The sequence below is a fragment of the Malaclemys terrapin genome, chromosome 15, assembly GCF_027887155.1.
Source record: "Malaclemys terrapin pileata isolate rMalTer1 chromosome 15, rMalTer1.hap1, whole genome shotgun sequence".
Taxonomy (NCBI): Eukaryota; Metazoa; Chordata; order Testudines; family Emydidae; genus Malaclemys; species Malaclemys terrapin.
Genome location: NC_071519.1, coordinates 25,261,272 through 25,277,250, shown reverse-complemented (window position 1 = coordinate 25,277,250; position 15,979 = coordinate 25,261,272). Strand labels below are relative to the sequence as shown.

Sequence of the window (15,979 nt, the reverse complement as noted above, 5' to 3'; positions counted from 1 at the left end):
TGGCACTTAATAAAACAAATTAATAACAATAACTTAGTGCAGTGGGCTGGCTGTGCTTGATTGGATAGCTGGAACACCGGGGACATGTGAGCCAGAGTTGAGGTACATTAGCAGAGTCGTCTGGCTGCATTATACTTGACTCAGGCCTGTGCTAATTTCTTACTTACATGAGGACTACACAGTTCAAATATTTTAGAAAGAAAAGAAATGTTAAACAATGTATTCAAAATGTGACCAAACCCATATATAGAAGAGACAAAAGAATACCGGGTGTTGGCCCAATGGGGCTACTCCTGGGGGAATTCTGCATCACTGCCTGTGTGCAGAATTCATGTCCCCAGCAAATTTCTTTGCTTCCCTGCAGAAAAATGATTTCTGAAGGGGAAGCAAAGGAAGCCGCAAGAGTGGTCACGCAGGCAGGGTGGTTTGGGTGCCTGGAGCAGCCAGTTGAGACATAAATCACCGCCGTGGGGGAGGGGAAGGGCTGGGCAGTCATGCAAGAGAGAGAGAGAGAGACTGTCCCTCTCGCTCGCTATTGCAGCACACTTGGCAGGGAGGGGCAGAACTTTGGGGTGTTTCTGAGGAGCGAGGTGTCGGGCAGGCTCTGTCCTCTCAGGCAGAGCAGAGTGTAGCAGCCTGCCTTTTTAGGGATTTGTTCCCATTGTTCTTAGAGGACTCCCCCAGGAGTATAAAACAGGTGTAAAAGTTTTAAGGCTCCTTTACATGGCCAGAATGGTGTGAAGGATAGTATGGCCTTATAAATGCTTAAGGTGCTTTAGTGATTAAAACTGGTCTAAATTTTTGGACTGAAAAACTTCTTATCAAAATGTACTCCATGAACTGTTTGCTACTGACCTTTCTGGAGATGGTCAGTAGCCCATACAAACTGTGAGTTTGATTCCTCAGCCCTCATTTGTTCTTCAGTTGCCTATGATGTAACCCTGAGCATATGACTGTATATATTTGTTGACTAAGAGGGATAGCTCAGTGGTTTGAGCATTGGCCTGCTAAACCCAGGGTTGTGAGTTCAATCCTTGAGGGGGCCATTTAGGGATCTGGGGCACAAATCTGATCTGTCTGGGGATTAGTCCTTCTTTGAGCGCAGGGGTTTGGACTAGATGATCTCCTGAGGTTCCTTCCAACACTGATATTCCATTAAACTAGAAATAAAGGGTCAAACCTTGCTACATTACTATTCTGAAAGGGAGTTTGGGGATTTCCTCCAATGCTCCCCACTCCAATTCTTCATCCATTGTATTGTAGTTTAACTAAATTACCGAAAGAATTGAAACCATTCGACCAATAAAATATGAAGAATTTTACAGAATTTTCAAATATTGTGTGCATATTTGGTGCAGAATATTTTGATGCAGAATTCCCCCAGGAGTACAATAGGGCTAATGTATGTTACACAGCATGCAGTGCATGATGTGTACTACATCATGTTCGTTCCCTTTCTAGTCCTTCTCTGCCTGCTGAAGGTCACCTTGATACTGTTCCCGTCCATTATGCTGAAATGCTCAGACAGTGCCAGTTGGCAAGAGCATGATTATCTTAGCTAGTTGGTTCCCCCTGCAATAGTTTAGTTTGTCATGGACTGACCTCCCCAGAAAACTTGTTGCTACTAATTGAGGCAGTATATCTCTGTTCCAGTAAAAGAATCTGATATTACCAAGCCATCTAGCAGCTGGAGTCAAGTGGAGAGACTAGCTGCCCATTAAAAAAGGCATTTAGGTCCCAATCCAAAGTCCATTAAAGACAGTGGAATGATTCCCATTGACTTCAGAGGGCTTTGGATCAGGCTTTTACTGACCAGAACACAGAAGCACAGTGCTCCAAGCTGGATATGTATTATAGAAACACTGTTTAATTGGGGAATCCTTTTACACGGAGACTTTGCAAAGTATACATAGAAGAAGATGAACATGTAGGAAATTCCACTATAGGAGCTCTGAAAGATAACAGCAGGATTGAAACTAATTCGCCAGAACAACCAGTTTTAATGCTGATAATTCTGTGTGTCAAGGGTGATAACTGACAATATAGGAGCCTAGTTACATCTACCAATTAATAAACTCGCTGGTAGACTATATAATTTCCTCTAATCACGTGTAAAAGTTTGTTTCAGTATGGGCAAGGAAAATAAAGCTTTAGGCCTAATTTGCATGTATAGGGAGCGGAACTGTTCTTCTGCTTCCACCAGGACTCTTGAGTTCTATTTTTGCTCTGCCACTGACTCTGTGACTTCATGCAAGTCACTCGACCCTTCTATGCCATAAATTTCCCGTCTGCAAAATAGATTTATTAATACTTCCTTCATCACAAGGGGTTGTGAGGTTTAATTCACTAATGTTTGTAAAGCATACTGAGATTCTAGTGTGTAAGGCTTGTAACCCATCTTAGATTATTTCCGAGCAGTTTTCTCATGTCCCGCTACCCAAATCTCTGTCCCACAAACAGCATAGTTACCATCATACAGACTTTCTTGAGAGTTTTGCACGGTTTTAATTTGATAAGGCTTTTAAGGTTAAAAATGATCTGAGGGCCCTTTATAAAGAAAAACAATTGGTCACAAATTACATATTCTCTTTATTTTTATTTTATTTTTCCAAAACGTTTAGAAATGCTACAGAAGCAGAAAAGGCAATAATAATGGGGGATTTCAACTATGCGTTGCCTCAGGGAAGGTTGCAGAGACTTCTAGACATATTAAATGACTGCTTCATGGAGCAACTTGTCCTGGAACCCACAAGGGAAAGGCAATTCTTGATTTAGTCCTAAGTGGAATGCAGGATCTGGTCCAAGAGATGAATATAGCTGAACCGCTCGGTAATAGTAATTTAGAATACTCGAAGGGGGGAAAATACCAAAGAAACCCACCACAGTAGCATTTAGCTTCAAAAAGGGAAACCACACAAACATGAGAGAGCTAGTTAAATGGAAATTAAAAGGAACAGTCACAAGGGTAAAATGCCTGAAAACTGCAAGGAGACTATTTAAAAATATCATAATAGAGGCTCAAACTAAATGTACACCCCAAATAAGAAAAAGAATAATAGAACTAAAAAAATGCCAACATGGCTAAATACCAGAGTGAAAGAGGTGATTAGAAACAAAAAGGTATCCTTTAAAAATTGTTGGTGTAGCCATGTTGGTCCCAGTATATTAGAGAGGATGTAGAGGTGATCCCCACATCTGAGCCATTCCTTTTTGGTGACAAATTTGAGGAACGGTCCCAGACTGAGGTGTCAGTAAAGGAGGTTTTGGAACAAATTGATAAATTAAACAGTAGCAAGTCACCAGGACCAGATGGTATCCCACAAACATTCTGAAGGAACTCAAATATGAAATTGCAGAACTACCAATTGTAGTGTGTAACCTGTTGCTTAAGTCAGCCTTTGTACTGGTTGATTGTAGGATAGCTAATGTAACACCTAGTTTTTAAAAAGGTTCCAGAGGTGATCCTGGCAATTAGTAAGCCTAACTTCAGTACCAGGAAAATTGATTGAAACTATAATGAAGAACAGAATTACCTCTGGGAATTCATGCCTCACCAATCTATTTGACTTCTTTAAGGGAGTCAACAAGCACGTGGGCAAGAGTGATCCAGTCGATATAGTATACTTGGATTTTCAGAAAGCCTTTGACAATGTCCCTCACTGAAGGCTTTTAAGTAAAGTAAGCAGTCAAGGGATATGAGGGAAGGTCCTCTCATGGATCAGTAACTAGTTGAAAGATCGGAAACAACGGTAAGAATATATGGTCAGTTTTCACAATGGAGAGCAGTAAATAGCGGGGTGCCCCAGGGATCTGTCCTGGAACCAGTGCTGTTCAAAGTGTTCATAAATAATCTGGAAACAGTGGTAAGGAATGAGATGGCAAAGTTTGCAAATGATGCGATAGTTAAGTTCAAAGCTGGCTGCAAAGAGTTACAAAGGGATCTCACAAAATTGGGTGACTGGGTAACAAAATGGCAGATGAAATTCAGTGTTTGGTAAGTGCAAAGTAATGGACATTGGAAAAAATAATCCCAACTATATACACAAAATGATTGTTTCTAAATTAGCCGTTAAAACACACGAAAGAGACCTTGGAGTAAACATGGATAAGTATAACTTGGTCAAAAAAGAATTAGATAAGTTCATGGAGCATAGGTCCATCAATGGCTATTAGCCAAGATGGTCAGGGATGCAACCCCCTGCGCCGGGTGCCCCTAAACTTCCAACTGCCAGAAGCTGGGACTGGACGTGGCAGGGGATGGATCTCTTGAAATTGCCCTGTTCTGTTCACTGGCACTGACCACTGTCAGACGCAGAATATTGGGCTAGATGGACCATTGGTCTGACCCAGTATAGCCATTCTTCTGTACATAACTTTCCTTTCAGGATTTTACCTAAAATATGAAAACAATACAAATATATTTAAAATTACAAATAAAGTATTTGAAAATCAGTTTTTCTTTGGTTTACCCGCCAGATCGTGTGTAGTTTTTCTTTCCCTGTCAACAACTGATGCTCAACAGAGTGCGGAGCTGTGCTCTACCTTGTCAGAGTGTGCTGCTTGCCCTATCAGTATCTCCTGGTGGTGCTGCAGTCTCTACCTGTGTTGGATCTCATGACTCTCTTTCCATGCTTTCCCTGGACAGGGAAGGAGATCATGGGTATGCTGAGACTGAGAGCAGGGGATGAGAAGACAAATGTCAGGAAGTCTGCACTCCAGGTATATTCTCTACTGAGTACTGTGTGCTATTAATATAAACATGTAGGCTAACATCCTGCAATGAATTCATGCAGTGATCTGCCCACATGGAGCTCATTGATGGATCATGGCCTCATTTTTCTGCTCCCGCAGCATACAGGCAGGTCTTTCAAAATGCCTTCTCCACTTGTTCCTGATAATTGATGAGTGAATAATTCAAGCACAATGATGATGAATTCTACCAGTACTCTCGTTGAAGATCACTTGTTCCATCATTTAGAAATAGGCCTTCTTTTCAAATGTCAGTAGGCTTTTAATTTAAGCAACTTCCTTATATAAATTGAGGCATGTTAGTTGGGTAGTTAGTCAAGAATTCATGAACTCATTTACAAAGGAACTGGATTTTGTCCAGCTTCGATTTTGGAGTGTGCTACTTTAGTTTAAAAAAAAAAAAAAAAATCTTAGAATAACAGGCAGTTGGTCTTGAAAGAGACTGTCCTCTTGAAATCTAGTCAGTTTAAAAAAAAAAATGAAAATAGTTAAGCATATAATCCTGGTCCCACAGTTCTCTTGATAGTTGATTTATGCTTTTACAAATGTATTGTTTTGGGTCTTTAGAATGTTTTCCTTTCCCTTGTTACTGTGTGATGACCCACACAAATGCAAAGGGAAACTGATTGTGACTGTACAGGGGGAAAGGTGAAGCTAACTTTACCTAAATGCTGTTACAAAGCCTGTTCACTTTCAGTTTTTGTGTCCCCCAGTGTACCTCTAAGTCTTGGGATTTACTGTCATGGGGACCAGTTCTTCTCCCATTGAAATCAATAGGAAGTGGATTGGATTTTTCATTGGCAGCCAAATGTGCACCCATTGTATTCCTATCAGTGTTGTCATGGTGATTGATTTTTAGGTCTTCATGAGTATTTTGAAGCACAAGGTGATCCCATGTACCCCAGAAGACTTGTCCACTCTTCAAGATCGCTGCCGGGACCCTGCCGTCTCTGTACGGAAGCAGGCACTACAGTCGATTACAGAGCTCCTTATGGTGAGGGGAAAGATGCACAATATTTATCAAGACTGGCAGAGTATAATTTTATTTAAAGGGGAAAAAAGAGGGAAAAGACCTCATAAATTACTAGCCACTTATTTCTCCACTGAATTTCTTTAGATTGATTTAACTTCGTTGCCTATGACATGAAAGACATATCTTACTCTTACGCATAGTTGTGAATAACATTAGACATTTCCTATTGTTAAAAACATCTCTTTTTGGCTCTGATACAGCTCTCCTATAGCAAATTGGTACGTTTGTTGTTCACCTTGTCAGGTTAAAAAAAAAAAAAAAAATCTGAATCGTACTGAGATTGCAGTATGCAGATTGTATCATTGAAAGATTTTTCCTGCTTTGATATTTATTTACAAAAGGTTAGGAAAGTAGGATAAGAGCACAAGTTTTTTTAGGCACAGCTCACTACTGCTCATTTTAAGTGGCCTGTTGTAGTGCTTTACTGTGTCACACTGGTTTTAGTTTAAGTAAATAAATATTACAAACCTCAGGTCAGTAGGAGTAACTGATACCTTGATCATGAATATAATATTCAGCAATTCCATGGTGATGAAGAGATTTAAGGCTACTGGTCCCATACATTCTAAGACTTCAATATTGTTCCATCAGTACCTTGGAAACTAAAATTTCTTGAGTCTGTCAGCATGTCTCGGCTCTCATTAATCTCACCATAGCATCTGACTGCATAGAATCTGAATTACTGGCTTCAAAGTATTTCTAATATGGAATTTTCTTCTCTTTAGACTCAACACAATAATGTTATGATACAGAAGGCCTGGTTAACAGGTGTGGTCCCTGTTGTGATGGACAATGAGAACTCTGTGCAGGAAAAGGCCTTGGATTGCCTTGATCAACTTTTGTTGCAGCACATTAAACACTATAGTAAGTTCACGCATGAAGACCGAAACCAGACACTGGCCTGGGATCTCCTTGCCCTCATCACTGCAGAAAACCAGGAGTTGAGGTAGGTCAGTTGTACTGCCAATTCCAGTGAATAAAGAGAAGTTTGACTCGTATGTCGGCCCCTTCCAACTCCGTGTTTCTCTAGTCATGTATTGCTGTTATGATGCTTGTACTCATATAAAAACACATGAAATGTGTCCAGCTAACCCTGTGTCAGGAGATTGATTGCACTGTAGAACAATAGTAGCTTGTTTATCGGTTAGAGTAGAGGACTGGGACACAAGTTCAGGGTTCTGTTCCCATCTCTGTCACTCACTTTCTGTATGACTCGAACCTTTGTGCACCTGTGTTTACTTACAGTTAAAATGTATTTAATAACTACTGCACAGGGATGTTGTGAGGCTTAATTAATTTTTGATAAAGCCCTTTGAGATCCCCAGGTGAAAGATGTAATACAAGTACATGTTACTATTAAGTGATACTGTCAATGCTAATGTGGGTATTGTTATATTCTAAGCTTCTTGTGTTGCTCTACTGGTTTAATGGGCAGGATATAGCAGGCCTGAAAATCAACAACCAATTATTTCTATGTTGGCAATTGGTGAGCACAGCACAATTCTCCCGTGTATTGGATGTTTTAACTTTATTGTCGTTGATGCCTTTTCCCTGAACTCCAGTCTTTGAATGGGAGAATAACACATGTGGTGTGTGTCTTTGGTGTATTGCTAGGAACTTGGACTGTTAAAGTTAATTGAGGGTGTGGTGATGAGAAAATTAACCATCTATATATTTATAGAGATCAGAGTACATGGGTTTTTTTTTTCCTCTTCATTCTGGTGACAATATGTTACTTGTCTTATGACTAATAGTATCTTACTGCCTTTTGCAGAACGCTGTGGGAAGTAGCAAAAGAGATGAGGTGACACACAAAATGACAGGGACAGAACACTGATTAAAAGCAGCCTTATGTTTATTAGTCAACAGCATGCAATAGATCTTAAATAGAAAACTGATCTGTCGGTCGTGCTGTCTTTCTGGCTTGCAAAATTATTTTACCAGTCTAATTTTGGCCCTTGTATATCATACTTTGCACATCCATAACACTTTCCAACTGAGAATTTCAAAGCACTTGATAAACATTGAGTTTCAGAATTCCCCCAGCAGAAGGAAGGCAAGTATCGTGGTCCTTGTTTAACAAAAGAGGAAACTTTGGCCCAGAGAGGTAAAGTGAATTGCCTAATGACACAGAGTGAGCTTCCTCAGAGATGGGGGTAAACCCAGACCAATAAATCCCAGTCCTGTCCCTTAATAACAAATGTATCTTCTTCTTGGCTTGGGGATGTTGGCTAGAAACCGCCCACAAAAAATCTTCCCTTGCTGGATTCTTCTAGTTAAGTTTTCTTGGCTATAAGCATACCAGACACTGGGCCCAATTTAGCAGTGACCTGAAATGTATAGTGTTACATCCATGTCTATGTGGCAGAAGCTTTGTGCGCACTTGAATTATGAATTGGAATATGGGTGTAAATATTTGAGGTTAAATGTAGAATGGAAATCCTGATTTGCTCTGAACAATGAGAAGTAAAAGTTTTTTTGCATAAATAGCCACCAGCCGGCAATGTCACCAGCTTCATTGTGTTGCCGGCTGTGTGAAGGGTGGACTGGCTAAAATTGCTGGTCCCTAATACAGTTCCCAAGACTAGCTGTTTTGTCTGTTGTGTGCTTATCTCTTTTCTCTTTTCTGTTTTCCTTGCAGCCGTTATTTAAACAAAGCTTTTTACGTATGGTCCCAGAAGGAGAAATTCTCCTCCACTTTCATAAATAATGTAATGTCACATGTGGAAACAGAGCATGCTGTATCAGCCTGGATGCTGCTCGCAAAGGTAGCAGGTTCCTCACCCAAGCTGGATTACTCCAAGATAATTGAATCCTGGGACAGTGTCAGCAGGTGTGTGCCTCTATCTTAATCATTCGGCAATAAAGAGACATACAGGGTGGGCCAAGAGAACGATCTCCTCTTCCTGCCTCTCCACAGGTAGAGTGCTGTTTGGTGACTGCTTAGATCAAAGTGCTTAATTTAAGCTAACGGTGCTTCCATCTAGGAGAGAAGCAGTGGCCTGCAGTCTTGAGGTAGAACCCGATAATCCAGTACCTTAAAGTTGCCTTCGAGCTTTATCATGTTTTCATTCAACCTGACAGTTCTGTCTTCAGCATGCATAATCCAAATGAAAGGATTTTCTGACTCTAGTCAGTTTTTCTTCTTAGATTAATGTTTCTATTTGTCCCCTTTACGGCCTTTCAGGCAGCAGAATACCAGCACTGATACCGCAGGTCACATCCTGTGTGTAATTGGCCATGTTGCGAAGCATCTCCCCAGAAACACTCAGGGCAGGCTGATTGGTGAGTGCCTTGGCGTGGGTCAGCGTTCAGCTTTGCCTCCTAGCTCCACTGTATTTTTGTCTTTCTGTTAATAGTCAGTTAGCATGAGCACTCGCCTCAGCTAGGTGTTTGACCTTCTTTTCAGATGATATCAAGTGCTGGCTGAAGGAGTTTAAATGTCCCCTGGAGGTGATTAGCCCAGCTGTTGAAGCTCTGCAGAAGCTCTGCCATGCGTACACAGATGCCCCTGAGGAAGCACAGGTGGGGCTTCGAAATAGACTGTTTTAAAAGTGTATTTCACACATCTCGAGAAGACGGAGACGTTTTCTTCTCCTGAAAATGCTGGTTTCTTCAGCGCACAAAGGAAAGAGACTTCTGGCTCTAGAAAATTGCACCTCTGTTCTGTTTAACCATCTTTATTGGTATATCATACCAGCACTGGCATACACCTAGTGTGAAAGATGGGTTTGAGAGAGCTGCTTCTTTTTTTTTTTCAAGAGGATGTTTTGCAATTGAAATCTGCTGAATTCACTACCTACAGTAGTGCCTGTTTTGATACAGAGTTTTGTGATTTGGATGATTTTCCAGTAAATTATGTTGAGGCTACAGACGCATTCCATATATGCCACCATAGATTAAGTTGGTCACTACCAACCTGCTGTGGACTCAAGTGAAAGTAGGTGACAGTGTTCCGCAGACTATGTTAATGGAACAACTTGTGACAAAGCTAAGGCAAGCTGGGAAGGGGAGCAGGTTTGTGTAAAGATCCTTCTTTTATAATGAGGTCTGCAGAATGGGGAAAGCTGGGGCGATTCTAATTTACTGGTGGAAAATTCTGCCTCCCTTTAAATTTTGCCACCTGGTTTCCCTTTCCTTTTATGGCCCATCTGTCTGCTCCATCTCAGTACTGGAAGTGGGCTATCTTTAGTAGCTAAGTTCTAGAGCTCACCCTAAGCAGTGTTGTTTTAAAAGAAAAAAAAAGGCTAAATTGGCATGAGTTTTCCCTCAATATTAGACTCTTTCGACATATAGATTAATTTCCTTTCCCAATATTAATCACATCTACCTCATGATGGTGTCTTAGACATCTACCATGGGTAGCCAAGTAAATAGCTTGAGAAAATGCAGTAACCACACTAGCTGCTGTAGGCGGCACTGTGCTTTGCTGAGATGCTGTTTAGTAAATTCCTATAGCAATGTGCTAAAGCGGGTTCTTCTGTTTCTATCATTGGGAGATTGTAAGATTCATAAAGCAATGCCAAATGAAGACAATTGACCCTTTCTGCCTAGATACCAACAATCCCTAAAACCTAAAGTGGAAAATAACTGTTCAGATCAGATGTTCTTTTGCAGATTTTACCTAGATTTTGTTTGCAGCTGATTCCTGCAGCTAGATTGTTAAATAAAGACTGGGACAAGTTTTTAGCCATAGAGAAACTGCTTAGTGTGAGGGAGCTGAGAGAGAGATGTTATTCATTTCAGAGTCTAGAAAAAGGTTTTCGTTTACCAATTCAGGACTAATGCATGGAGGATGTTTTACCCATGATGCATTTCTTTAACAAGCACTGCATTGACTTGCCTTCATCTTGAAACAGAAGCTGCTCAACCAGGTATGTGGAGATCTAGTATCTGTCTGTGAGAGCTACATCTCCAGTATAGTCCTCAAAGAGGATGGAGCAGAGCAGTTGCAAGAAGACCTCTTGGTAAGCTTGGTATCCTTTCTGTACTGATTGATCAAAGAATTCATTTGTTCCCTCTTTAAAATGATGATTCCATGATTGTCCAGCTGAGCTGTGTTCTCTGGAGTACTCTGCCTTGTACATTGATACAGGATTTTTTTGTTGTGGGTTTTTGTTTGTTTGTTTTTTGGCCGTTAGCTTACTTTTCTGATATTTATTATGGAAATAAACATGAATTAGAATCATATTTGTTTTGTAAATATTCACTGGAATAGTTCATGAGATGCAATACTTTGTTCTCCTGTGAGTTCTAGAGAACAGCAGGCCCAGGCCAGTCACCACAAATTTGACACGGTGTTACACACAATAAGAAGTAGGGCTTGGAAAGTAGACTGCAAGTGGGAAACTTCCCTTGGTTAGTGGGACAGCCCAGGCCATCAATTTCTACAGAATCTAGCCTTTCCTTATACTACATACATACATAAATAAATAAAAACCTCTTTCCAGCCCTTATGGTAATGAAAACAACACTCCAAATGTGATCAGTGCGGTGACCTTTTCTTTAATCTCAGTGGCTCTATATCAGATGTGCTTGTTTTATGGGAATTTGTCAGCAAATTCAAGTCTATGGATTGAAAGTCAAAATAGGCTTCTTCTGATTCATGTATTGCCACCACCGTAAAGCATTCTGTAGACAAAAGGTTGCCCTCATGTAGACCTGTGCAACCCCATTAACTTAAAATTAGAACCTCAGTTAGATCTGTGCAGCTTTATTGCTTTTACCTGGGATGCACAAATGTAGCTGAGCTCTCAATTTGAAGGCAAAGGGGTGTTGCATGGGCGACCCTTTCAATTGGAATACGATTTATCCTGTTGATGCACAATCCAGAACAGAATCCACTTCATTCTCCCAGAGTTGTGCTGGTTTGGCAGGAGTGGCAGTAGTTAGAAGTAGTAAAAACTCTGTCAACTCAAGTCAGCAGATATGACTTTAATACACAGGGAACTGCTTTCAGTAAGAGAGTCTCATTTTCACATATTCACTTGTCAGAGCAGTCCATTCTTAAAGGGATCTAGTCATCATTTGCATCCATTGGAGGCTGAAGAAACATAGCTCCTCTATTCCCTTGCCACTCTTACTTTCTCCAATCTTGAGGTTTCTAGAGAGGGGAGAGTATCATTAATTTACAGTTATAGGAGAAAATACTAAATCCCTGTGGTATTTCTGTGAGTACATGTCTATAGACTCTAGTGTGTCAGTGACTTGATATCATTCCTAATGGAAATTTTGAGTGATGCTATAGAAAGCTATAGAATAGACTTGATTTCCAGAGTTTTGGGGAAGTTACAGTCATTATACTAATGCAAAAGGCATCATGTCATTGCCTTCATTTTTGTTTTTTGGGAAAACTAGGAATTTAATTGTCTGTTTGCAACTTGTCAATAATAAATGTCACCACTGAACTTCACCGTGTAGTAGGGACAGGTCTAAAGGAACTTGGCTCTCTGCAGTTAAATAGTAATGAATTAGATGTAACTGAGCCTCATACAGGCCTACATCATGGGTGATGCCTTCCCTTTTAAAGGGCAGAGGGAATTTGAAGCTGTTTTGGAAGCTATTGAAACATTGGCTGACTTGGGTAACGTGTGTGGAAGCTTGTTGATTTAATTGTCAGCCCTGCTGTTACCTTTTGACAGTGTTGCTTTTCTCTTTAGGTGAGACATCTCTTCACCTTGGGTGAGACTGCACAGCTATGTCCAGCCAAAGTGGAGAAACGCATCTTTCTTTTGATTCAGTCTATTCTGGCTTGTCCTGTCAATGTAGATCAATGTGAGGTCCTCCCTTTACTCTTACATTTGCATTTATGAACTAAAACTCTCTGGTTTTGAGGGTATTTTAATTCTTGGTCTGTTGTTTCCCAGTGTCTAGTCCTCCAGATGGTGAGGAACTCCCAGTTTCTCAGCCACTGTCCCAATTCAGAGGATCTGCTATGCCCTCAGTGGTCAGAGCCCATGCGTTCATTACACTGGGTAAGAGCTGTCCTGTCGTGGGAATAGATGCTATGTACCACTGATTCCTGCCCTTTTCTCTCTTCTCACGTTACAATTGCTACAGCTCTTCTGTATGAGCTTAGACACAGACATGAACATTATTCAGTGTTTATAGTGCTGTAGCTCCAAGCATTCAGATAATTCCCTGTAGTAACAATATGCATACACCAACAAAAATATTGGAGTGGGTGAGAGTACATACTGAATCTATTAATGCACTAGCTTTATATAGCTTTACCATACCTAACCAGTGAGTAGCAGTTAGCTGGACCTGAAGAGCCCTGCAGACTTGTACCAACCTTGTACTCTTGTGAGCTTGGTGGCATCTGACTATGGAACTACATGATGCACAAGAGGCTCACTAGAGGGATGGAGGGAATTCAGTGCTTTCCAGAGCAGGCTGTGCTTATACTTCCTGTGTGGTCATGGACATGGCACTTCTCTAGTGTGGGAATAACATTACTTCCTCACTTAGGTACCTCATGAGACTCAATCCTTTGTTCTTAAAGAGCTTAGAAACCTTTAGAGGTGCAAAGTATTAGTGTTATTTTAAGAGGCTTCTAGTAATGTTACTGGGGTGGCTCTTTTCTTGTTATGCATAGGACATTTGGCTGCACTCTTAGCTCCCTATGGCCCTTTGGGAAAGAGGAAACGGGGTTACTAGATCCATGATATAGGTCTCATGTTTTCTCAGAAGAGGGATGGGACAATCTTCCTCCTTGATTACCTTTCCCTTGAGGTGGGTTGCGGGTTTCTCATATGGTCTCCACTAAGACTTTCTTGCTTTTATTCCCTTGTTTACTTCTTGCTCTCGCTATTTTCTGCTTTCATTTCTCCTTGGCCTTATTTCTCTGTCCATGTGTTTTGACTCGAATGCCACCAAGAGGAGGTGGAAAGATAGTCCTGAGGAGGTGAGGAACTGTAACATTCAGAGCCCCGATTCTCTCCTCTCTATGTGACAGGTAAGCTGTGTCTGCAGCATGAGGACCTAGCAAAGAAATGTGTCGCAGCCCTAGCTCGTGAGCTAGAGGTGTCTGAGGATGTGGCCATTCGCAATAACGTCGTCATAGTTATGTGTGACCTGTGTATCCGCTACACCACCATGGTGGACAGGTACATTCCCAACATCTCCATGTGCCTGAAGGACCCGAACCCCTTCATCCGCAAGCAGACACTGATCCTGCTTACCAACCTTCTGCAGGTGACTAGCGGGCTTTGGCTAGTTCTCACTACATTCCAACAGCCTCCATCATACAGAATCCTAGCAACCTGTAAAATGGATATGCAGCTTTCAGATTGACTCTAAAATATCTTTGCAATCTACCCAAACTTTAAGATGCACTTAACAGTAAACTGTTACTGCCATAGTTTAACTAGGATGAATAAATAGACTTCCAGCATGGTAGTTCAGCAGACTATCCAAATGATTTTAGTTCAAGGTTTGTCTATCTTGTTGTCTTTTCTTGTTTTCTTGAATCTGCAATTTCACCCCCAGTAACAGGCGTCCACCAAGCAGACGCAGGGCACTAATCTTCTCTGGCGACCTATCAGTTGTGGTGTGGACATCAATATGTTAGAGGCAGAAGATAGTCTACCCCCTGTTTAATAATGTATACTAGGCAGGCAGACTACCAATGTGTTAATTCATGAGAATAGTGTAGAGCAATGCCTTATTGGCACCTCAGCATTGGAGTTGAGATTTTCTCTGTCTTCCCTTGTTCTGCTAACATTTAATGGTAAATCAGGACACCTGCTGCTATGGCATTTAAATAAATGTACTATTTTCAGAATTAAGGAATCTTGAGTTTTATTTTGTCTGCCTCCTGTTACAACCCAGAGGGTGTATCTAGGTGCAATCTGAAGAATCAAGTTGGGTCATTCATTCCTGGTTCATGCTGACATTTCACTGTCTACTTCTTTCCTGTAGGAGGAGTTTGTGAAGTGGAAGGAGTCCCTGTTCTTCAGATTTGTCAGTTCTCTGGTGGATCCCAACCCAGATATTGCCAGGTAGGATACCAGTTCTGTAAACTATCCAGAGAGCAAAGCAAACTGAATCTCACATCCCAGCTGCTAATTCTGAATGTAAGAGAGAAATCTCCATGAGAAAGCTCATGTGCTCTTTAATCTTTGCCCCCTTTCTCCCTAGTTATGCCCTAATAAAATTTTGAAAGTGGGAATGGAGGAGTGGGAAACTTCACTCTGAGCCTGAACTCATCTGAAAGTACACACATGGCAGGAGGGAGAACAGTGAGCGATACAATTTGTTCCCTCTTTCATGTGTGCATGGAACTGGGTACTGGCCTCTAGATCAGAGGACATGGCTGGGGAGGCCAGTTACTTGTTCCATGTGTCCAGGGAAAGCAGACGCGGGCCAGGGAAATAATGGAAGTAGTCATTGGGAGCGAGGAAGAGGGTCCAGGGAAGCAGTTAATGTCTAGGAGAGGGAACATGTAGGGCCATTCCAGACCATTGTTCATTTAAAGCCCCAAGTCTGCTTTATAGAGCAGGCAGGGCAAGACTCCCCTCTTTCCCAAGCCCGTGTTGACAGGTGTTTGGGGTTATTAGGCCCACTTCGGGTGGCTCAAGAGACTGAGTTGACTGAGTGGGTGACTCAAAAGTAGGTTCCAGGCCCAGTCAAGGAGAAGCTGCTGGAAAGAGCTGCTGAGAGGATGAATTCAGTCAGCACACAGGCCCCAAGAAGGAGGGCTGTGCAACCCCTGAACTGGAGGGGAGGAGAGTTCGCAGACCATAGAGGCCAGGATTTAAAACACAGTCCCCCTAGATGTAGAGCTGTGAAACCTGGAACCTAAGGGGAGGCCAAAAGGGCTCTTTAGGGAACCAGATGATATTTAATATTCCCTCTCTCCTGGAGTTTAATTTTTTAAAGGTTCTGGGTGTAAACTGGAAGGAAACTGAGGTAGGGTGCCAGAAGGGCCACGTCAGGCCACAAGAGAGTGCCCTAGGGTGGCACTGCCTACAGGGCAGCTCTGCCCTTTTTATCTTGTCATGATTTACATACATGAGGAAATTTGCAACTTTGAAACAGGTGTTCTAAAAACTGCCCTCCCACTTTACATAGTTGCCATAGGTTACAGTTCAATACTTATTTTTGCATGTTGTTATTCATTTTCCTTTTGAACATCATACCACAGCTTGAAGATCTCCTGCCATACCGAGATACACCAGGGATCCTGCAGAATTA

The 15,979-nt window shown here is 41.5% G+C and overlaps 1 protein-coding gene across 2 annotated transcripts in view; it reads left to right on the top strand.

Moving 5' to 3' along the window:
* Positions 1-15,979, top strand: part of NCAPD3 (non-SMC condensin II complex subunit D3) — a 45,956-nt gene that overhangs the window by 15,372 nt on the left and 14,605 nt on the right. For both annotated transcript variants that reach the window (XM_054049462.1, XM_054049461.1), the window contains exons 14-24: positions 4,646-4,719; positions 5,609-5,743; positions 6,508-6,728; positions 8,424-8,615; positions 8,970-9,067; positions 9,192-9,307; positions 10,642-10,749; positions 12,442-12,556; positions 12,649-12,756; positions 13,740-13,978; positions 14,705-14,784. In XM_054049462.1, coding sequence (XP_053905437.1) covers positions 4,646-4,719; positions 5,609-5,743; positions 6,508-6,728; positions 8,424-8,615; positions 8,970-9,067; positions 9,192-9,307; positions 10,642-10,749; positions 12,442-12,556; positions 12,649-12,756; positions 13,740-13,978; positions 14,705-14,784 — 1,486 coding nt within the window. The remainder of the gene's footprint in view (positions 1-4,645; positions 4,720-5,608; positions 5,744-6,507; positions 6,729-8,423; positions 8,616-8,969; positions 9,068-9,191; positions 9,308-10,641; positions 10,750-12,441; positions 12,557-12,648; positions 12,757-13,739; positions 13,979-14,704; positions 14,785-15,979) is intronic.